Below are 22,574 nucleotides of genomic sequence, written 5' to 3'. Positions count from 1 at the left end.
AATTTACCTGTTAGAATATCTGTTTATTTTTTGTAATATTCAAGTGTAAGATATCTCTTTGATTTGGACTTGAAAAAATGTCGAATGGGACTTGACGAAGGAGCTCCTGAGATCAAAATTGATGTCGAATCACACTCGACATAGGAGTGCAAAGGGTTAAAACTCTTTGAGCGGGTACTAGACGCTCCAGAATATGGCGGGGAAGTTTTTTTGATTCTTACTGTTACTCCCACCGACGTTTAACTTCGTTACGTTTCCTTCTGAAAATGTTCGTTCGTCGTCTCCTTGTCTTACGCTCGTTCTGCTTTCCTTCGTCAGCCCCTCTCGAGTCGCTCGGAAGGTCAGTCTGAAAATTGTAAACCGGAACGTTTGCGAGCAGTATTCCGTGTTGCGTCTCACCTGTCGCGTCTCGACGATTTTGCTCGTGGCGCAAACAGTCAATCGAACGCGATACCATGATCGAACAGGAGTCCTCGGTGAACTCGTTCTACGCTGGTCAGAGCGTACTAATCACAGGTAACGGACAATTTCTTCTCTCACGATTATTGCTTTACGATTTACAAAATATATATACATATTTTTTAAATTTTTCTTCGACCATCTGTACGTTTGTTCTTCGTATTGGACTTTGGTACGCGAAACATTTACGCGAAGGAATTAAAATGATACTGGAAGAAATGTTATATTTATTGAAATAAATTCAAGTTTATTTGTTTATAGAAAATTGCGATTTTGCAGAAATCCCATCGAGTCAATTTTTTACAATTTTATATATATTTTTTAAATTTTTCTTCGACCATCTGTACGTTTGTTCTTCGTATTGGACTTTGGTACGCGAAACATTTACCCCTCGCGGACGGTTTTTAACGCCGGAACTACCGAAAATTATAGTGTATTTATTCGTATCAAAGGCATTAAAACCATACTGGAAGAAATGTTATATTTATGGAAATAAATTCAAGTTTATTTGTTCTCTTTGTCGAAAATTGCGATTTTGCAAAAAACCCATCGAGTTAAGTTTTTACAATTTTCATTAGAAATTACAAATGGGTTTAACTGCTTTGGTTGTTCTTGTGTTAATTCTTAACGATCGAGCAACTGCGACTTTGTATGCATCTGCCCTCGATGTTTTCAATTGGAAAAACAAGAAAAGCTTATTTATATCAATCATATGCAACCAAAAATCAAAGACTTTGTAGGAAATTGCGATAAATTTGCAAAGATCCCATCGAGTCAATTTTTTACAATTTTCATTAAAAATTACGAATGGGTTTGGTAGTTCTAGTGTTAATTCTTAACGATCGAGCAACTGCCACTTTGCATGCATCTGCCTTCGTTGTTTTCAATTGAAAAAACAAGGAAAGCATATTTATATCAACTATATGCAACCAAAAATCAAAGACTTTGTAGGAAATTGCGATAAATTTGCCAAAATCTCATCGAGTCAATTTTTTACAATTTTTATTAGAAATTACGAATTTTGACCAGTTTTAACCCTTGAGTGGATTATTGGAGGTCGCTGCGGTCCTCCGCAAGTTTAAACTAATGATTGTTTAATATATGTCAATGTAATTATTTGAAAATTTATGTAATCCTCCATTAGCTCACTATTTTTCGATTGCTTTAAAGGAAAATTGATTTCCATTTACCAATTTGGTAAAAATCAAAATTAAGTAAAATAATTCACTTGTTGGACTTTACATTACCCTTACTGAACATCTAGTTGCTTAACTTTTAGCAACGAGATCTGTTTTTCGTCACAGAGTTCTAATGTAAGCAGATCTAAACAGAAATAATAACTCTAGACTCTAGATTTGAGTTTTTCGGTGCTAAAATGGTGCCAGAGAAGGCAATCTACTATGAACTTGTAAGACATTTTAACTGTGCTTATCTGAAAGAGTTATATTTTGTGATATTGAGGTCATTTTCGGGTAAGTTTAATACGTGTGACGAAAGAATAGTGTATTTGTCTAAAAACCACCCCCTCACGAAGTTTGACGGGCTTGAAATATGCTGCAAAGAACAATATTTTGCACAACTATTTCCTATACACATAATAAATGATCGATTTTAATTTCCAAGATATTTCCAAAAATTTTCAGTGTCATTATATTGAATTCGATGACCTATTGTACGTATAGGAAAAAATTGTCCAAAATATCTTCATAACATATTTCAGGCCCATCAGAATCCATGAGGGAGCGGTCTTTTAACAGATTGATCAAAAAAATGATGAATTATAAAAAATTTATTTAGTAATTTTACCTATCAATCTCACATATATGAGAATAATGAAAGTGTACCATAAGGTGCTGTTGAAGAAAGTACTATTCCTGGCCCATCAACAGAACTATAAGTCCAAGTTGTCATTTGTGGTTAATAAAGACACATGTTTTTCAAATTTGCCAAAAAAGTAAGAACACTCAAAAATAATTTGCATTTGCTTAAAATAAAGAAGCATTCTCAGTGCTTTAGTCGTAAATTAATCTCGTCTACTTTAATTTTGAAATTTTTAATATCCTCCTATATTTCTAAACTCATTACACTATACAACAATTGGCATTTTGAAGAATCTATTGTAAGTGGAAGAGAAAGATGCCTAACTAAACTAAGATTGAAAATCCACGTAAGGATTAAATATAGTGCTAGGGCAAAAGTGTCGCCACGATTTAATCACTTGAACATATTTAATTTTTTATCTGTTCTACTTTGTCGTGTAATTGATTTTTTCCTCCCTAAACCAGTTCTACGCTTGTTTACGTTACATTTTCAGCGATACTCTGTTAGAATTGCAGATGGGATAAAAGACGTGGAACTAGACAACAACGATTCCTCATTAGAAAATTTCCGCTAGGTTAAATAAAGCATTATTCCACTTGTATTTCGAGCGACGTTGTAACTGACGAGAAAATGGTGTCTGCGCAGGGGGTACCGGTTTCCTTGGGAAGCTGTTGATTGAAAAATTGCTCCGAACGTGCACGGAAATCAAGTGTATTTACGCGTTGTCGCGGCCGAAGAAGGGCGAGAATGCACAACGACGTTTCGAAAGAATATTCGAGGGTGCTGTAAGTATCGTCTGCTGATCGATGATCTCATTAACTCTTCCATTACGAGACCTTGACTATCAATCAACCCTCGTATTCAGCCTTCGTGATAAATAGAATGTATTGTCATCGGTTGTGTAACAGTACACTGTCGAATGATTTATCATAACTACGATGTAAGTTTGGAAGTATCCTTGACACGTTTCGACGAATTAAAAGCAAGAGAAAGAGTTTTTTACTACATATTAAAATGCATAGAAATAGTCTAAAGTATCACATAAAAATCACCGCTTAGAAATTTTTTAAAAACACCCGACAGATGAAAATGAACTGTTCAACATCCTCCTTCCATTAAAAAACGAATATAAATTTGAAAAAACTGACTTCGAACTCAGACGACAATTAATTACGTATCGCGGAAAGAATTCCTGTGCTCGTCGTTAACTTCTCCCGCAAAAAGTCTGTGCACGTGTAATTATATTCTGTGTGATGTAACAGCTCGAAAATTTACACGTTCGTTCCCGACGGGAACAATTTCGTCATAGCGCGAATCTAAATGTTGGAAATAAAAAGACTAATGGTTTTTCGATTGGGAACCGCGCTGTATTCATGTGGTAATATCATTATTAAGATTTCGACCTTCGTTTTCGAGGTCCCCGTTATAACTTTCGATGAACGCGGGACAAGCCGGGTGATTAGGAAACGAAAGAATAAACAGTAATCGGGATAAAAAGCAAAACCTAAAGCGGTGGTACAATTTAGTTGCTCTTGTTGCCTAAATGCTGGGTTTCCCCATCACTTTCTCAGTGTCGGATGTTTTCTATCTCCAGTTCGAAAGTCCTTTTCTTCCTTTCCCCGTTAGAAGTGCACGAGTACTCTAGATTCTTTTTTCCACGGAGGTGTAACTTTTCTTTTTGTTGTGATTTTCTCCTGTGCAAGATTTCACCCAGTCTTTTTATCTCTAGTTTCGGTTCTCCCTTTCCTTGTGTCGGCATAATTATCCGCTTAGGCGTCGATCCTTCCATTTTACGGGTCTCTTTTCACATTTATTATTATATAATATTGTGGTGAAAGTTGGGCCAAGTATACAGCCATGTATTGCTCCCTTAATCTTAATTTATTATAGAATCGTCTTGCGTCCGTTCAAATAACACCATTTTTCTTTTCGTATTCGTAAAATACAAGATTTGAACTATCGTTTGCCTCTGTGTCGTTATAAAAAAAGGTGTTCGACCGTCTCGAAAAGGAGGTACCGAAGTATCAGCAAAAAGTTCGAGTGATCTCGGGCGATTGTATGCTGCCTGGATTAGGATTGTCTGCCTCGGATGCAGATTTATTAACGCGAGAAGTCTCCGTAGTGTTTCACGTGGCTGCCACCGTTAGGTTCGACGAAGAACTGAGGAAAGCCATAGCGGTGAACGTCGGAGGAACGAAAGAGCTGATGGAACTCTGCAAACGTATGCCAAATTTGCGGGTAAATACGATCATACATCAAAGAACCGATCCCATTTTTAATCCCTAAAATTCAGTTATTAATATTCCAACGCTAGCAAAGTTCAAGCTTTGTCAACGAATAAGAGGATCACTCGAGGCTACTGAAATTCAAATAATAAACTTTTGAACCCCTGTAACCATTGCATACGATCATCGATTTAAATATTATCTACAAACCCTTCGTTCGTTTTTAAATTGTTTTTCAGGTCGTGATGCACGTTTCCACCGCGTACAGCAATTGCACTCGCGAGGACATCGGCGAGAAGTTTTATCCAGCACCCATGTCCGGTTAGTGAATAAAAATATCTAATTAAAGGATCAGAAATATAAATTGAAAACATTGGATGGAATACGCGTATTTTTCTATCGAATTTCCACCGCGAATTCGATGATGTAAAAAAGGTTGATCCTCGACAGAAGACGAAGCGATGCAATTGGCGCAGAATTCCGACGACGAGTCGAATGATTTAGCGAAAACCTTTCTCGGTCCCTATCCAAACACTTACGTTTATACAAAGTGCATCGCGGAGCAGTTGGTACGAACATACGGGAAAGAGTTACCTGTTGGAATATTCCGACCCTCTATAGGTAATGTGTTTTTCCACGTAAATGAATTCGCAGTTTGTTGAATAACAAGGAAGACGAATTTAGCGATCTTACTCGAGCGTCTATTAACATTTCGATCCACCTGTTCGGGTATACAAAATTGAATCTACGAAACAAACGGTACCCATCGACGTTACAAAGAATAATTAATCGATTAGAAAATATAATAATTTTAAACGAAACAGTATCTAAGAGTACCAAACAGGTACTCTTCTAAAAAGAAGAGGATCGATCGACAAATCATTTTCGTTGCATTTTATTTAACTAATTCAGTCTGAAATTAATCATGCTGTGGAAAAATTCATACGATATTAAAAGATACTGTTTTAATAGACTTTCTTAAAACTATTTTCGTTTAAAACGGACGCCATTTTCTGCATTTGCATAGTGCCTAAGTAGACAGTGAAACCAAAATTGCGCCACGTTTAACGCGTTAACATTAGAACTGCCAAAGCAGTCGAAATGACCCATTCTACTAAAACTTGTAAAAAGTTTACTCGACTGAATTTTTGAAAATTGATCGTAATTTTCTATAAGAGAATGAATAAACTATCTATCGTTTTAATTTCTTTGGTGCAAATAAACACACTGTAATCGTCAGTAGTTCTAGCGTTAATAGATGTTCGCGATTAAGACTTTTAAATTTGTCTTCTTCGTGCTATCCAAAAATCGTCGATTATTTTGTGAAATAATTAGCGAATCGATACGAATCTTTGTAGTCGTCTCTACGTACGAGGAACCATTGGTGGGGTGGGTGGATAACGCGTATGGCCCCACAGGGGCACTCGCGGCGGCTGGTATCGGCCTTCTGAGGACCATGAACATGGACAAAGATTGCATAGCAGAGCTAGTTCCTGCAGATTACACTGTTAATGCTCTTATCGTGGCTGCTTGGACAGTCGCGACGAAATATTCTAAGTATAAAACTCAAGTGCACAATAGTTATACTACTTATACTATTATATGTATACTTATACAGAGTGTTTAGCCTAATCCCTGGGAAAAATTTTAATGGGGGATTCTAGAGGCCAAAATAAGACGAAAATCAAGAATACCAATTTGTTGATCGAGGCTTCGTTAGAAAGTTATTAACGTTCAAAGTTCCACTATCGCGCGCAGCGCAACTCTTCTACAGGCGCAACTTTAAACGTTAATAACTTTTCAACGAAGCCTCCATCCAAAAATTAGTATTCTTGATTTTCGTCTTATTTTGCCCTCCAGAATCATCCATTAAAATTTTTCCCGGGGATTAGGTCGAACACTCTGTATATTATATGTATAAAACTCAAGTGCGTAATAGTTACACTACTTTGGTTAAATTTCCTTTACCTGTCCACTTAATTCTTCAACTGTATTTTTATTAACTTCGATACGCTGTTTTCTACATACGGTTCTAAATACTTGCTTGCAGGGGCCAAACGAACGATCCACCGATCTATAACTACCACTCTTCGTGGGGCAATGGTATCACTTGGGGTCAGTACATGAACTTGGCTATGAAACACGGAAAAGAAATTCCAAGCGTACGGAGCGTTTGGTGCTACACCTTTACAACCGCGAAACGTATGTACGCGTATTTTATTTTGACCGCCATCCTTCATCTGCTACCAGCCATGATCATCGACGCCATGCTGATCCTCACTGGCAGAAAACCTAGGTGACTATTTTCATTACATTCGATCTTTTCATCGCGTCGTGACAAAATGAAAACTATTCGCTGACCAAAGTAGCGCCGTTTACAATTTTACAGATATTAGGAACATTTTTTTTGTTTCGCAGAATGTTGAAAATTTATAGAAAAGTGCACAAGTTCAGCGCGGTGACCAGTTACTTTGGTATGCGCGAGTGGAAGTTTTCCTACGACAACACCAAGGCACTTTGGGACTCCCTAGGGCCGAAAGATCGAGCATTGTATAAGTTCTCGATGAAGGAGTTCGATTGGAACGATTTCATGTACAAATCCGTGCGTGGATTAAGATTATACATTTTAAAAGACGATCCGAGCACTATACCTCACGCTAAACTTCGAATGGCCAGGTAACGTCGCTAAATTCTTGGTTTTGATGAACGCATTTCCGTCCCTCGATACGTTATATTTCTTTCGCAGATTCGCCATTATCCACGGACTCCTCAAGTATACCGCGTTGTGCATCATGATTTGGCTCTTTTATCGCGCGGCGTGCAGACTTTCCGACGTCTTCGTTGCCAATAATAACGCCATTGCCGATACCGTTTTGATGTCGTCGATTCTCTGACGATCGCATAATCAGGCTAGACACTTAACTTTTACAATAATCTACATCAATACGTTATGTATATATACAAGTTGTTTTCTATGTTTACTGTATATATTTCGCTATCGTGCACGTCGAACCACATATTAAAAACAATGTAGGATACCGAGACAACGTATAAAACAATAGGAATCGTCTCCAGATTTTTACAACTCAACAGAGGGCTTGTGAATGTACAATAAATCACACAAGTTCAATCTTAAATACAAGCTTATACTGACGGTTCAACCTTTAGCTTGGCGCCATTTTGAAAGATAAAACTTGTCCCTACAAATTAATTAACTGTGTTTTGTAATATGAGTTTCTAGATTTATTATTAGATAACGATTTTGATTAATAAACAAAGTTAATCCGTTTATCTTACAATTTACAATTCTTTGAAACTGATCCTACATTAACTGCATTAATTGCATTTAATATTGGATTTGTTTGTTTACAGTTTCATCCTTGTTCTCCATATAACAGAGATGGACAAAATTATATTCGAACATTAGATGAAAATGAATAATCGATAAGAATTTCTGTATCTTTAATTCAATATTTAAAATTTATTCTCATAAAAATTTTAACCATCTTTGTCGTACAATCACAAAACACATCCGCGATGAGCATATTATATTTCGTACCTCGTATCATTTTCTGCTCGAAGCACATTCTTTTAAGGCCTCGTTCGCAAATTTGCGTCAACGTTACGCCATGCTTAATTGTCTTTCCAAATCAGCGTTAAGCAATCGCGGCTTTGATTTTATTCTTTCACAGAAAAGGACAGAAGAAAAGGAACGACGTGAAATATTGTTGTTCATACATTGCACGTATCCTTTACCTTCAACGTAATAGTTTCCAAACTTTTTGAAAGGTATAGCCCTGAAAAAAGAAGGAATCTGTTCACACTTGAGATGAATAGTGTGTTTAAAGCGGTATTCTTACATATTAGCCTTGAACCAAAGAACATCCTGTTACATTTTTTCGCGCCCTCTGTCAATTTTAGGCTTTTATAACCTCAAGAAAAAACACCCTTCGAGATCTCGTTGTTGGCTATTAACTCGATGCATTTGACATTTCTTCGTTATTATTTTGTTCGTTAAGAAGATGATTACCAAAAACATTAAGTCGAGCAATTAAAAAACGGTTTCTATAGAAAATGTGCCTCGCGATCGCCTTGTACGTAGTGACCGCCGCTTTCGGAATACTGTGGCAGATATTCATAGCGATTGGTATATTCCTTTTAAACGTTATCGGAAAAATCATAGTTTTTGTGTATGTGATCATCTATACATTGACACACACGTCAAACGAAACTAACGCGGTTCTGTTACCCGTCGAACCATCGGGTCCGAGTTCTTCGAATGTTCATCAAAATGCTGGTAACGTCGACGGAATTGTTTCCAAGTCGACAACGCAACCCCCGCGCCTATCCTTCGAAGAAATCGAATCGTACGTTCTTTTCGTAGATATACTAATTTTCGATTGTATTTTGATACCCACGAATGTTGTAATAGAGACGGACAAGTACGGTAAAAATCACATCACCCTAAGGTTACACCTACAACTATAAATTTTCAAATGGATGTACAGAGTTTAGATTTCAAGGTTACTTCGAATTTAATTCCGATCGAAAGTGTCATTGACGTTTCCTCTAAATTACCCTCGCGTCATCGAACAGGTAATACGATTTAATCTAATTCGAGCAGCAAGATATTTAACCAACGTTTCATTGCTCGATTATTTTTAACTGGAGACTGGCGCCATCTGGGATAAGGAAGGAGAAAAGCGCGCATTGAGAAAACAAGGAGAATAACAACTACAATTTATATATTAGGGTAAATTTTATTAATAAAAATAGAAGGCATAATAAAAGTTACTATAAATACAAGTAATCGCGAGATTGATCTTTCCGATAGAAAATATCTTGGACATTACAATGGGGGTAATTGTCACTGCATTCGTACCGCGATTGAAATTACGTAAAACACACGCAATATCATACACGTCTTACAATTAATTATAATAAAATTCTGGACGGAATTTAAAGCAAATGGACGGTTGGTATCGAGAACAGGTAAACGACAAACGCATAACCAACTTAGATATGCATGGCGTTTAAGGCAGTGTCGTATTCACGACGCGACTATATCGTTTCCACCCGAATTTGGTGTTTAGGTCATGCTAGAGTCGCCCTCTCGTACTGAACGCGATAAATGATTATGAGAATTTTGATACTTAATTGGCTGGCATCGTCGATACCGCACTGTGAGGTGTTGTTGGCCGAGAACCAGCGATCGAGTGTGTAGTCGATGCGTTCAGCGACTGCATGGTGCCGATCTAAAATTCAAATCCACCAATAGAAACGTAAATTTAACGAACAAAAGTGTCCTTTCTCCAAATTTTGTCATAGACACACTTACTCTCAAATGTGCCAAGTCCTCCAATCGCGTGAGATCGCACAATTCCACGTACAGAGAGTATACGATTAACCATCCATAAACGGAAATTAAAACAAATAACGACCACAGAATGCACATCATGGTGTTATAAGCAAATATCATGTCATTTACTATACTAAAGAATAAAAATGCAAACAATCTGAAGACACTGAATGCGGCAAAACTGTAGAGCCAGGGCACCATTCTTTTCTCGTGCTCTTTTCTCAGAGCAGCTATTAACATTAGAGATGTTACGAAGACTGCTACTGCCCCGAGTGTGGAGAATAAGGCAAAAACAACAAGAGCATTACGAACTAAAATAAAACATTGAATTAGAATTTCATATACGTGTACTTCCTTCTTTGCTTTTCATTTCTGTTCAATGAATATTATCCTTACCATGCCGATTGCCCACATAAACAAATTCGTATGATATTATGTAGTAACCATAGTGCGTTGAACCTGGTGCAGCTTGAGAAAGGCAGTACAGGTCAAATATTGATGTACATATTGTGAATATGGCCAAACTCTGACAAAGACAAGAAGATATTGATTATTATTAAACAAAGAATTTTAGAATGTGTGAATACCAGAAGCTAGTTTAAAAGCTGTAATTGCTCGGTCAAATACCTACCAGTGAAAATATTGCTGTAAGCATAGCGCCCCTTTGAATATCAAGCACATAGGCGTGTGTCAATATTGGCTTTTGATACCAGGGTATTTTGACGCTGCGCACAGATCGCGAAGATTTTAAATTCGCGCTACTGCGTGTAGTAACGTGCGAATATAGCGATGGAGTGCCCATGCTAGGAGATTTCTTTCCGTAATTCATACTGTCCCGTTTCGATCGAATCAATAACCTTTATCCTGTAAAGTTCGAAATCTCCGTCCTCGGTCTTCTTTCGAAATTTAATCGTCTTCTTTGTGTTTTCACTTCTTCCTGTACGCTCTACTTTTCTTTATAGCGCAGAGTCGACGACAGTTCAATTAAAACACTACGTTGAAACAATAGTTGCTCGTAACCAGACAGGTTAAGCCATAGAAATCGAGTATAATTTTAACACAGAAGTGTTATTTTACGCGAGCCACTATTTATAAACAATGCACGCAAATTTGTTCTACAAACGATCGTGATTGTATGATAGAATTTGATTTGTATGTTGAAAAACATAAACATAAAGTCATATTCACACTTACAGTTTCATGCGTCGTCGATCACGAGCCGACGCCCGACAGTTTAAATGAATCAAGCCGAGGCTCGTCGAAGGGAGTCGAATGCATCCGAAGCGCACAGAAATGTGTAAGTAGGTGAACTTATAATTAGGTAAACAGATAGATTACACAATACTTAACGGTGGAATTTCATCAGGTTACTATAATCCTTGTAATCTAGATCTCAAGTTTTCAACTCAACATTAATATAAACAACCTATGAATCGTCTGATTATAAAGGCAGAACATGGATCAACATTGTCCCACATTCATCGACGGGTTATTAAAGAAGTTGAGCAACACAATCGAGGAAAAAGAAAACGTAAAATGAAAAATATTTGGGTATTATTTATTCGGAAAGGAATCAATCGTTTTTTTATTTTAAATTAGATGGATAAAGCGCATCTGAAACCAAGATTACCAGCCGTCGTGTCGGGTGTATTTTGACTTCGCGCGGCACATCTATATCTGAAGCAATAACTATCGTGACAAAGGTACGAACCACCTTTTTTCACTTTGTCCGTGCCATGTGGTGGACCAGTCTGAAAATAAGTTCCATTTCGTGAAAAAACATTAATGCATACGTAAGACGAGAAGGCTTGCATATAATTACACGTACAGGATTCATGGGCCCACCACGTTTCGTAGCGTCGACCGTCCACCAATCAGACGTCCATTCCCAAACGTTCCCTATCATGTTACGTAACCCATATTTATTTCGCGGGAATTCGGTAACAGGTGACGTACTCTCGTATCCGTCTTCTTTAGTATTATTGTTTGGAAAATCGCCCTGCCACGTGTTCGCTCTGAAAATCATTTAGCTCTAATACGCTCTAACCACGAAACGAATCTGTGTAACTACGTCATTTAGATTTTCACTTTTCTTTCTACCTGTATTGACCATTCGGAATCAATTTATTTCCCCAAGGGTACAATCTATCGGAAAGTCCTCCTCGGCAGGCTACCTCCCATTCTGCTTCCGTAGGTAACCTTTTCCCTAACCATTCGCAATAGGCGACTGCGTCGTTCCACGATACATGAACAACAGGATGATCCATCCTATCTGGATCATTTGGTTTTATTTCCCGTTACTTCCGACAGAACAACGTTTTGATCGAGTATACGTACGTGTTATATTAGTATCGGGTCCTTCTGGATGCTGCCAGCTCACGTTTTTTACCTGTAACCACCAAGGAGCACGAGCAACGACTTCCGGTATATTTGCTCTGATTTCTTCTTTCAACAGACCTCCGAACACGAAAGAATCGCCGAACGTTTCAGCTTCTGTTCGATAGTCAGTCGCGTCGACAAATGCTAAAAACTCGCGATTGCTCGTTTCCAATTCATCTATGTAGAAACTATCGAGATGTACTTGTCGTTTCGGTGCTTCGCCGTCAGCCACGAAAACTGGATCATTTGTTCCGATTGCGAAAGTGCCTGCCTCTATCCGAGCCATATTTTCCAATCGATCAGCGCGATCGATGTTTTCTCTCGCGAATACGCGGGGAGCATTGTTCGTCACCGGACAATAGCCTTCCGTTTCGCCCGTCTGTTTCGTTTGTCTGCTCGATCCCTGTCCGCAGTGAAAAGATTCATCGTTCGAACGATCATTTTCGAAGCTTCCCGCTACACGACACAACATAAGCACCATGCTTGTGCAAATGAATAACGCCGCCGAGTTTACACTTGGAATCGATTGTACCGAACACGACTTCATTTTGAGGTTGGAAAATATTTTAATACAAAATTGGAAGAGTGATGGAAACCTATCGCTCTACGATGATCGATAGATTCACAAACGATTAGTGACAATAGACTTTGACAAACACCACGCACGATTAACGTGTCATTCTCCATGGCAGATGACAACAGACGACAACCAATGCCAACGAAAGCAATATTTTTATACTGATTGGAAAAGACAGTCCTAAATTCTCATTCTGAGTCCATGGATCGGTTTATAATAGTAAAAATAAGTATTGGAATACGGGTATCAGTCACTTAATTACACGTAGAAATTTATTAACTACTTTGAGTGTTTTCAAATAAGGTTTAGGTTAAACCACAGACGAGGTATACGAGTAGACCTTACAACTTATGGACTTTCGTGGTCCAATCTGACTGCCATACCGACCTGAAAATTCGGAGGTGAATTTCATGGATGGCGGTCAGTTAAGAAACTATTCACTGAATTAGTATTGATGAGTAGACAGCTGTAGTGTGTGCATAAATCATGTGAGTTCACTATGGGAGAAATCGGCGAAGTTAGCAAACTTAGAAAAATCTTTCTATTAGCTCGGTATTAATCTTCTTTCTTCTATTTTTGGCACTCACCTACGGTTTTCATCGTACTACGCAATTCTATCATTTATTGGTTGATTTATCCTAATTTAAATTTTATTGTAATCCTTATCCTCTTAAACTAAACTTGGCTAAAATATCCGTCGATGTACACTGTACGATTTTCAGTGTACGTGGCTGTAAATTCAATTTTAAGAGAATTATTATTTGAGCGCCAAAATTTGCAAGGTTTGTAAAAAGCAATGGCGGAGGAGTCGTAGAAAAATCGAAAGTGCTGCCATCTATCATCGCGTTGACATCAGTTTCAGTTGATATCTCGTAAACGTGGTATGTGGTAGCGTGTGATTCGCGTGGAACATAACCTATCATTAAGTGCCACGTACCATACGCGCGCAATATTCATTTAGAATGTTTTTGTTTCCGGTGTGATATTCGGCCCACGAACGGAACGGTATTGTAACAGAAAAGATCCGTGACCAGTTTAACATATTACGCGTACACGATCACAATGGCTTTTTCAAGACGTTTCAAACTGTTGTTCTGTGCTCTCGGTATTTTCGTATGTTACTTCCACTTTGGCATGTTACAAGAAAAAATCACCCAAGGACAGTATGGGGACGAAAAGAATAGTGAAAAATTCACTTACATGTTCACTTTAGTCTTTTGGCAATGTTCAGTCAACTATTTGTTCGCTAAGACTAGTTTATTGACAGTCATGAAGCAGGGCGAAGATAGTACTCCGAAAACATATTACGCGATATCCTCACTCACGTATTTACTGGCTATGGTTTGCAGTAACATGGCTTTACAGTTTGTCAGTTACCCGACACAAATAATTGGGAAAACCGGCAAACCAATTCCTGTGATGATACTTGGAGTACTACTAGGGAAGAAGGTATAGCCTCTATCCTGTTTATTTCCATTTTATTCTCGTTCTATCGTTCTCTTCTTATCCGACTAACCAATTTTTCATTTTGTTCTCTCCTTGCTATGCACCAAGGGATACGCATGAACTGCCCACAGACCTATAATCCATTTCTCTGCCAAGCTCCCTAGATTATTTAAAAGTTAACAGATGCTTGAATCGACAGAAGTGTTGTTAGTAGACAGATTGCACAAATTCTATGTTTCTTTCACCATAATTCTGGGAAAGTCATTCTTCGTAATGATAGATACATTACCTTGCAGGTTTACCCAGTTAGGAAGTACTTATTTGTCTTCTTAGTCGTCATTGGCATAAGTTTGTTCATATACAAAGACGGTGGCATGTCAAAGAAGCAACCAGAGGGGCAAATGGCATTCGGAGAACTGTTGTTGTTACTGTCGTTAACAATGGATGGTTTAACTTGTGCTGTACAAGAACGAATGAGGTCGGAACATAATTCCAAGTCTGGCCATATGATGCTGAATATGAATGGTTGGTCCGCAATATTCAGTGGTGCTGTCATCCTACTATCCGGAGAATTTTTTGAATTTATCCAGTTCCTACAGAGACACCCATCAACCGTATGGTTGATAACCACTTTCTCTATAGCAGGTGCATTCGGACAGTACTTCATATTCCTGACTATCGCGGACTTTGGCCCGTTACCGTGCTCGATTATAACCACAACTAGAAAATTCTTTACGGTACTAGGTTCGATACTAATTTTTGGCAATACTTTGACCTATAGACAGTGGCTAGGTACGTTCATCGTGTTCTCAGGATTGCTTCTAGATGCGTTGCATAGTATAGACAAGTCCTCCAAGAAAAACGTAGTGAAGTAAGGAACGAAACGTGCGTGCTAACACATGGGATCGTGAATCGTCAAGCTATAGCACAATTTTATATTCTGATACGTGTACAAAGCATTATGTACGGTGGCGCGATCACGATTGTTGTAAGATACGATAAGAAATCAACTTGTTGGTATTCCGTATTTTGTTTCGTGCATAGAATTTCGGGAAAAATTTTATGAACATTACATTTTACAATGTAATACGTCTGCGCGTACCTGTATGTGTATGTATGCGTGTACATTTATGGAAGGCATGCACGTATACAGATAGAGGTAAAATACGTTACCTGTGAATTTACTCGATTTCTAAAAAAATTTTTTTTTTTTTTTTTTTTTTTACCGTATCCTGCCATGAACAGTGTCAAGAAGCATGATTTATCATGAAATTCCACAAACGTTATCGTGAGCTGCGGCTTACGTGGTATGAATGAATAAACGAATGGAAAACGAGTGAAAAGAATACAATTATTTTGTACGCGATCGAGTGCAATTATTATTTTTTAAACGCGTGAACGATTTTTTTTATCGCCTTCCTTTTTCTTCCGTTGGATACTGTCGACGTGCGTGCGGCGTTTGGCGCACGAACGGATAATTGTCGGAACGAGTCGCGGAGCAAACTGCAAACGACACGATCCGAACACTCTGTTAATTGCGAACTGTGCGATAGCAACGCGTAAAATATTTTTCAAAATTGGATTTCGCTATTGTTATCAACGATGGTCAAGCAGATAATAACGACGCACGAATGGCCGTTTGGTAGGGAGCGTAATCAGTGGAATGTACTATAACTGCGCAAACTGCTACCCAAGAAGTAGTTTAACGTATTTCAGTAAAGAAGCCGCATCGAAGGCCGATGTTTCGTGAAACACAATCTGAAGTACGATTGCGGAATGAATATACGGTTTTCCAGATGTTGCGCGTGGATCGTTGTGTTATCTGTGTGCTTCCCGGGTACTTGCGCGCTTCTCGGGAACGGTGAGTGCTGAACTCCGTCAATTTATACAACATTTGTGTATACATATATAATATGTATGTATGTATATATGCGTGTATATATTCATATTTAAAATTATTTTGTACCTTGTTCTTATTCCTTGCCCCCGTCGTTAATTAATCGTCGCGACAAACAGGTAACGATGCAAAGGTGTACTTACGGCCAGTGTAACGATTCAGAACAACGGGTTTTTGGCGCGCTCGTTCACCTTCTATACGTCGTAATAATTTTATAATATTGAAACACAGTACGCCTAAAATACTGAACAGTCTGCCCACCTGAATCGTTTATTTTAACGGAAGTTATTTGATTTCAATAGCGCGGCAGCGTCTTTTTAGCTTTACGTGGAATTATCGTGGACATTTTAAGGTCATTAATTTTTAAGTGGAAAGATATGTGTTTATTTACCGTCTGATAGAGGCTTGCTAAACGAATGATTCAATGGTCGTGTAATTATATATCCTATACGACTTTGTTTCCAAGTTACATTTTTATTATTTGTAACGTTACATAGTTATTCGACTATTTTTACAGAAATTGTTCAAAGTAGACGCCCTTGGCTCGAACGAAGACTTCTGAACGTCTTATCGTAAACCTTAACCGTTCAAGACCACACGTTAAATGCACTTTTGCTAGTTCTGCGTTAGTATAATCTGTCATTGTCAACCGTATTGGAGAATTCTGCGTATTGTTGTCGCCAAAAGAACACGCTAAACTAATTCAAGGAAATTAAAAAATAGTATTTATTTCGGTAGATATTTACTTTACACCTTTGCTCTAAATCTGTTCATTTCTTTTTCACTAAAGTATCTAATCTTTGCAAAGAAATATAGATTAACACATTGACTGCCAGACCAAAACTGTACAATTTTCTACAGTTCAAATACTTTGCTTCTAGACAATTGTAAACTACATAACTTAAAAGCATTTATTTTCGTAAACTCGCTAAAATTCATGAATCCTATTCAAATTTCAACATTAACACTTCACATCCTGAGAATTAATCGTCCCAGTTCTATAGTAAAATAATCCTGTCATACGTGGATGACGTGGTAGTCAAAGTGTTAAAGGAGAATGTATCTTTTTTTTGTTAGAAAAAAACCCCCAAAAAATAAAAAGTCGATCGATTTCGTAGGTACAGTTTGAAACAACATATAGTACGCTAGGATGCCAGAAACATTATTACACGAAATTATAAATGTTAGGACGCCACAATGAATCGAATGGACTGGAACGGTGAAATCACATACACGTGACAGCGGCCGTCAGAGTATTAAGATTAAACATTAACGACCTTGGAACGTCCGGGGCGTTTCCGGCCGGAACCATCGAGCCTCCACCACGCTCCCCCGTAAAATCAAACATTCTCTGTGTTAAATGTTCTTCTACTTTAAAAAAAAAAATTGTTCGATCGCCAAATGAACCGGGAAATAACACGTTTCGTTGTAGAGTCGTTCCCGGGCGAAATCGATCGAAAGAGATCGATGGGAAACGATGACCAGCGATTGTTTCGAGGCCACGTGAAACGTCGGTTGATGATCGACGGGGACGTCGAGACGGAGGTGCTCTGTGCCGAGCGATCGATCAAAGATTTCCCGAACGATCTGTTCGCGTACGAGCAACGACGACATGGGGCCGTGTTTCTGCACGCCTTCCTCGGATTCTACTGTTTCATATTAATAGCGTTCGTCTGCGACGATTATCTGCTGCCGTCCATCAACCGCATATGCAAGAGCATGAAAATAAGCACGGACGTGGCCGGGGCCACGTTTCTCGCGATGGCCAGCTCGTTCCCCGAAATGTTCGTGAACGTGATCGGCACGTTTCTGACCGAAACGGATCTTGGAGTCGGTACCGTTGTCGGCAGCGCCGTGTTCGACACGTTCGCAACACCAGCTTGCGGTGCATTGATAGCCGCTCATGTGAGTACACTTTGTACAGTCCTCCGCTCACTTGAAGTCCCGCGGAAGGAATGCGGGAGAAGTAGAAGGGGCACACGTATTCCCACGCACACATTGGTCTCTAGCTCGCTATTCGTCGCGGCAGTTACACACACATGTGGACTGCCTGAGAGCAAGGGAGCGAGACAGATAAATGGGCGGTCCGACTCCCCTTGCCCCTGTGCCGTCTCGCGGGACTTCAAGTCAGCGGACCGCAGTACGTCCGACTGGATTGTCAGAAATTTATAATCACTGTGCTAATGGAAATAGAACGATCAGTTCTACCCTTTCGTTTCACGTATGTAAATTCAACGGAAGAAACAATTTAACGAATTTATTACTATCGCTATAATTAGTTGCACGAAGTCGCTTGAGAAAATCGATCGAATTGTAAATTAATACAACAGGTTGCTGATAGACTTCCTTGTTTTCCCCGATCAAATACTCAATGGAATGTCAATAGATACGTACGTCGAGCATTCGGTCTCCCCCACGTCTCTATTAACATTCTATCGCGTTATAGTCTCAGATAAAAGACGATAAGCATCTCAGTCGTCGATGTCGAGTCGTATCGAATTTGTCTGCCGACGATCTTGCTATCTCCGTGTTTTGCAATTACGATTCAATGCCGGCTCGTTATCTTGTGTCCCTCCTCGCGATGGAAGTCGTTCAGAAAATTCGAAACCGTGGAACGTTTTTGTCTTTTTTTTTTTTAATTCCTTTAAACCCTTTCGACAGGCGATACCGTTAGAATGGCGAATATTGTCACGAGATTGTATTGTGTACGTGATATCTGTTGGAACTTTAGTAATAGTAATGTGGGACGGCGTGATCACGTGGTACGAAGCAACAACTTTGCTGGCGTTGTTCTTTATTTACCTGGTCCTGCTGTTTAGTGGTAAATGGGTGATACGTTCCTGTTCCGGCGGGCTCTCTGGCTCGAAAATGAAACGTGAGTATACACAATGTTGCTCGCTTGTATGCAGCCATCTTGATTCCGCTCAGAGGCAACGGAGCCATCCCCGTTACCGTCTTTTGTTTAATAAACCCTTATTCTCGTCGTAGATATAAATGAATTTCATAATAATTTTATCTACTACTGGAAATGTTGACTCGAGTGACTACCGAGATCGACGGATAAAGCTTAATCTCGTACAACAATGAGATTAACAAATAAAGATTAATTTAATGTTACAATAAGACTATAAAATAGAAATTAATCTTACACTACAATTTTTGCTCTTCACGAGTAATCACTCCTCGAACTTGATAAAAGAATCAATCTTGCTTTTTATTAACCAAAAGATGAAGTATTAAATATTTTTCACATAAATTATTAAACGTCTTTATTTATTGAATGAACGTTTTTATTTGCTATTAAATAAGTAATTCACAAACATTTTTGTATTACATAAAAAAAAATTTGAAGCGTAAAATCTAAACGATAATAAACATTAATCTTTTTCCACGATTTGCTTAATTTGCGCATGACTTATTACGAGCTGCTTTAAAATTGTAAGTGTTTCGTTCAAGGCTTACCGAGCTACATCCGGATGTAAAAATCATTTGAGTATCCTCGATCAATTTTCAAGCTGATTTTGACTTCTCTTTATCTTTCTTATCGATGTGTGTTTATCAGGTCTTTGCAGAAATTTAAATATCTTATATGAGGATTTGAGCCGATTTGATTCTCGCAAATGTACCCTTGCATAATGTCAACTATTCTAGTTTGATTCATTAATAAACTGTCGAATCCACGATACGTGTTTCCTTGACCTCGATAATAAATAACAAGATGGCGAGCATCGAAAGAGCCATTTTATGATTTAGACATTACCAAGTAATCGTATTTATTATCCATGATTAGTTACCAACTTTGTCGAGGACACGATGCCCGTGGGCTCGTATAAGCAGCATTTCCGGAACGGTTTTGCCGCAAATCACGTAGAGACTATATCGGTTAACGTGCAAGAACTGCAAAAAAATGGGCATACTAACCCAGAGTACACAGAGTACGCAGAAGAATCGACAAAATTGGAGGACGAGGAACCGCCAGGTATTCGATCAAATTTTAAATACATTTTGTAAACTAACTTCTAACAGATTTTTGTTGTTTGCAGAAAGTCCGTTTACGTGGCCAAGAGAGAACAATATGGCGACAAAGTGTTGGTTCGCGTTTACCTGGCCGTTGAGGTTCCTGCTGTTCATAACGATACCGGACACCCGACGCGAACGATTCAGGAAATTGTATGCGATCACGTTTCTAATGTGCGTGGTTTGGATCGCCGTGGCTTCCTATTTGGTGTCTTGGATGATGACTGTCGTTGGCGATACCCTAGGTATTCCGGACTCCATCATGGGCATCACCTTCTTAGCCGCTGGTGGAAACGTGCCGGAACTCGCGTCCATTATTATTTTAGCGCAACAGGGTAAGCCTCGTTTCATCTTTGCTCTCGTGTCCTTTTATTATCTCGTTTTTCAGCGTTGATTCTATTCCAGGGGTCGGCAAATCTTTCTCAAACATGGTCACGTAACAAAAATATTAATTAGTAGTTAAAAGTTAGCTTATCTTGCCATACAATCACGTGTCTGGCTCGTCACAAGTTCTTGATGACAAGTTTCACAATTAATGAGGCCACTTGCTCGTCATCGAGCCTTATAAATTAAAATCAACACATTTTTACGTTCATGAGGTGTTCGTAAAACAAATCTATCCTTTCTCGTGGCCATTTCTTATACAAACAAATTTAAACAAAATTAAATAGTATACGTTTGAAAAATTATTTGGAATTAATAAGTCAAGGGGTTAAAATGATATCGAATAAGATTGATACTTTAAATATCTTTGCGTATCGAAGTGATATATTAGGTCGGGGAAAAAGAGATTCATTATTTTTACGTTTATTTCACGAATTCGATCCATCAATTCGTGTGACACCCAAACATCGAGCTTCTTTTTGAGTGCAGCTTTATGCAAATGGTTTAAAACTGTATTCTGGTCGATCTTTAACTCCTATGACTGCTAACACGTTGGTCTACTTCGATCATTTTCATGATTTTATCAACATTTTCGACATTGGCTTTGACAATATCAAGACCATAAACACCATTCACAATTTCAGTCGCCTAGCTTGCATTTTCGCTTTTATCGAAGCAAAATTGTAAAATATACTGAATTTTCTCTTTGTTAACTTCCATCTTTTACCAAAAAAACTGTAAAAGAATTTTTTTAATACGAAATATCACTTTTCCAACGACCACAAGTCACTACAGCCATCCAGGTGAAAAATAATTGATTTCTTTTTCCCCGATCTAATATTAATACAAAATACACCGTGATAAGTGATTAGGACACCTGGCCAAAACGTTCTCAATCTCTGAGCCATTGTAATTTCGTGAAAAGAAGTGCAACAATCTTCCTGGGGTAATTTTAAAGGTTGCCAAGTGGTTTTGGTCCAAAAACTGCTTTACAAAGACAGTTTTCTGTCGAAAGTTGTAAAAACTGTGAAATGATGACTTAAACTACCTCTATTTTCACAAGAACTGTAACAGATTTCAATTTGAGAGAGAATGATCGATTTGAAGATCGTTTGCCGACCCCTGCCCTGACCGAACGTTTTCACATTGGACCGCCTGTGCACGCAGGTGACGGAAACATGGCGATGAGCAACACGCTAGGAGCAAACATTCTTGACATTTTGCTCTGTCTGGGTCTACCGTGGACGATAAAGTGTCTGATCACGAACAAGAACGTGGAGATCGTTTCGGGGGCGTTGTCGTACAGCGTACTTTCGTTAGTCGTTTGCATAGTCGTTCTGTTCGCGGTGATAGCGTCGTTTAACTTTAAGCTGAACAAGAAGGTAGGGATCATCTGTCTATTGTTGTACGCGATATTTTTAGCGGTCGCACTGCTCGTCGAGCTGAACGTGTTCTTCTTCGTGAATTTGCCCATGTGTGACGAGTAACGAACAGGTGTTCGTTTGTTTTCTATTTTCGTTTTGCTCGCACGTATAGTGCGTTCAATCACTATCGAAGTGGCCGATATCGATTGTCTTCATTATCCAGCGTGAAATCGCCGATAGCAGACGGAAGAACGATTTAACTGAAATTTAGATATTGCGCGATACTCGTTAAATGCTATCCGTCTTCGTCGAAATTTTTGATATTCGACAACAGCCTTAGTGGTGGAATATTTTTTAAACGGGAAAATATTTCGAGCGAAGTTAATTACTCATGCAAAACAAGGGGGGGGGGGTCTCGTGTCATCAATTCAATACTTAATGGCGTACTTATTGTATTACAGTATTCCCAATGATATTAATATTATTCGTTTACAACTATAAGGATTTATTTATCGTAAATGTTTCCAGAAAGCGGTGTATATCGAAGTGTCGGTCACCGGTGTCTGCCCACGATACTCGACACGTTAAAGAAGGGCTTTTCCTTCTTTCTTGTTGATGTCTCGTGAACAATAAATTTCGTATGTTT

General features: G+C 38.6%; 5 protein-coding genes across 6 annotated transcripts; 3 read left to right on the top strand and 2 right to left on the bottom strand.

Moving 5' to 3' along the window:
* The first annotated feature begins 388 nt into the window (after positions 1–388).
* Positions 389–7,794, top strand: LOC122405490 (fatty acyl-CoA reductase wat-like). The gene is made up of 9 exons (XM_043410285.1): positions 389–516; positions 2,926–3,065; positions 4,270–4,518; positions 4,745–4,826; positions 4,956–5,126; positions 5,864–6,062; positions 6,556–6,801; positions 6,924–7,181; positions 7,252–7,794. The coding sequence occupies exons 1-9, from the start codon at positions 456–458 to the stop codon at positions 7,397–7,399; spliced, it is 1,554 nt and encodes a 517-aa protein (XP_043266220.1). The 5' UTR covers positions 389–455; the 3' UTR covers positions 7,400–7,794.
* Positions 7,795–9,321: 1,527 nt separating this feature from the next.
* Positions 9,322–11,088, bottom strand: LOC122405033. Of its 2 annotated transcripts, XM_043409488.1 has the most exons (5): positions 11,059–11,085; positions 10,496–10,979; positions 10,261–10,390; positions 9,844–10,175; positions 9,322–9,760 (listed from the first exon to the last, which is right to left on the bottom strand). In XM_043409488.1, exons 2-5 carry the CDS (start codon positions 10,691–10,693, stop codon positions 9,659–9,661), a joined length of 762 nt encoding a protein of 253 aa, XP_043265423.1. In that variant the 5' UTR covers positions 10,694–10,979; positions 11,059–11,085; the 3' UTR covers positions 9,322–9,658. The 2 variants fall into 2 exon arrangements, with proteins under 2 accessions (XP_043265423.1, XP_043265422.1); XM_043409487.1 differs by having other exon boundaries at positions 10,496–11,088.
* A 330-nt stretch (positions 11,089–11,418) lies between these two features.
* Positions 11,419–13,091, bottom strand: LOC122405032 (formylglycine-generating enzyme). The gene is made up of 4 exons (XM_043409485.1): positions 12,202–13,091; positions 11,965–12,136; positions 11,693–11,879; positions 11,419–11,615 (listed from the first exon to the last, which is right to left on the bottom strand). The coding sequence occupies exons 1-4, from the start codon at positions 12,788–12,790 to the stop codon at positions 11,460–11,462; spliced, it is 1,104 nt and encodes a 367-aa protein (XP_043265420.1). The 5' UTR covers positions 12,791–13,091; the 3' UTR covers positions 11,419–11,459.
* A 626-nt stretch (positions 13,092–13,717) lies between these two features.
* On the top strand, positions 13,718–16,751 carry LOC122394870 (solute carrier family 35 member B1). Its single transcript, XM_043392043.1, has 2 exons — positions 13,718–14,269; positions 14,563–16,751. The coding sequence occupies exons 1-2, from the start codon at positions 13,883–13,885 to the stop codon at positions 15,139–15,141; spliced, it is 966 nt and encodes a 321-aa protein (XP_043247978.1). The 5' UTR covers positions 13,718–13,882; the 3' UTR covers positions 15,142–16,751.
* LOC122394869 (sodium/potassium/calcium exchanger 3-like) lies at positions 15,996–22,393 on the top strand. The gene is made up of 6 exons (XM_043392042.1): positions 15,996–16,127; positions 17,596–18,068; positions 18,825–19,038; positions 19,954–20,142; positions 20,207–20,515; positions 21,732–22,393. Exons 1-6 carry the CDS (start codon positions 16,043–16,045, stop codon positions 22,049–22,051), a joined length of 1,590 nt encoding a protein of 529 aa, XP_043247977.1. The 5' UTR covers positions 15,996–16,042; the 3' UTR covers positions 22,052–22,393.
* Positions 22,394–22,574: the final 181 nt, after the last annotated feature.

This window comes from Colletes gigas, unplaced genomic scaffold, assembly GCF_013123115.1.
Source record: "Colletes gigas isolate AHSC1104 unplaced genomic scaffold, ASM1312311v1 Colletes_gigas_Sc00004, whole genome shotgun sequence".
Classification (NCBI taxonomy): Eukaryota; Metazoa; Arthropoda; class Insecta; order Hymenoptera; family Colletidae; genus Colletes; species Colletes gigas.
This window is presented reverse-complemented; position numbering and strand designations above follow the sequence as displayed.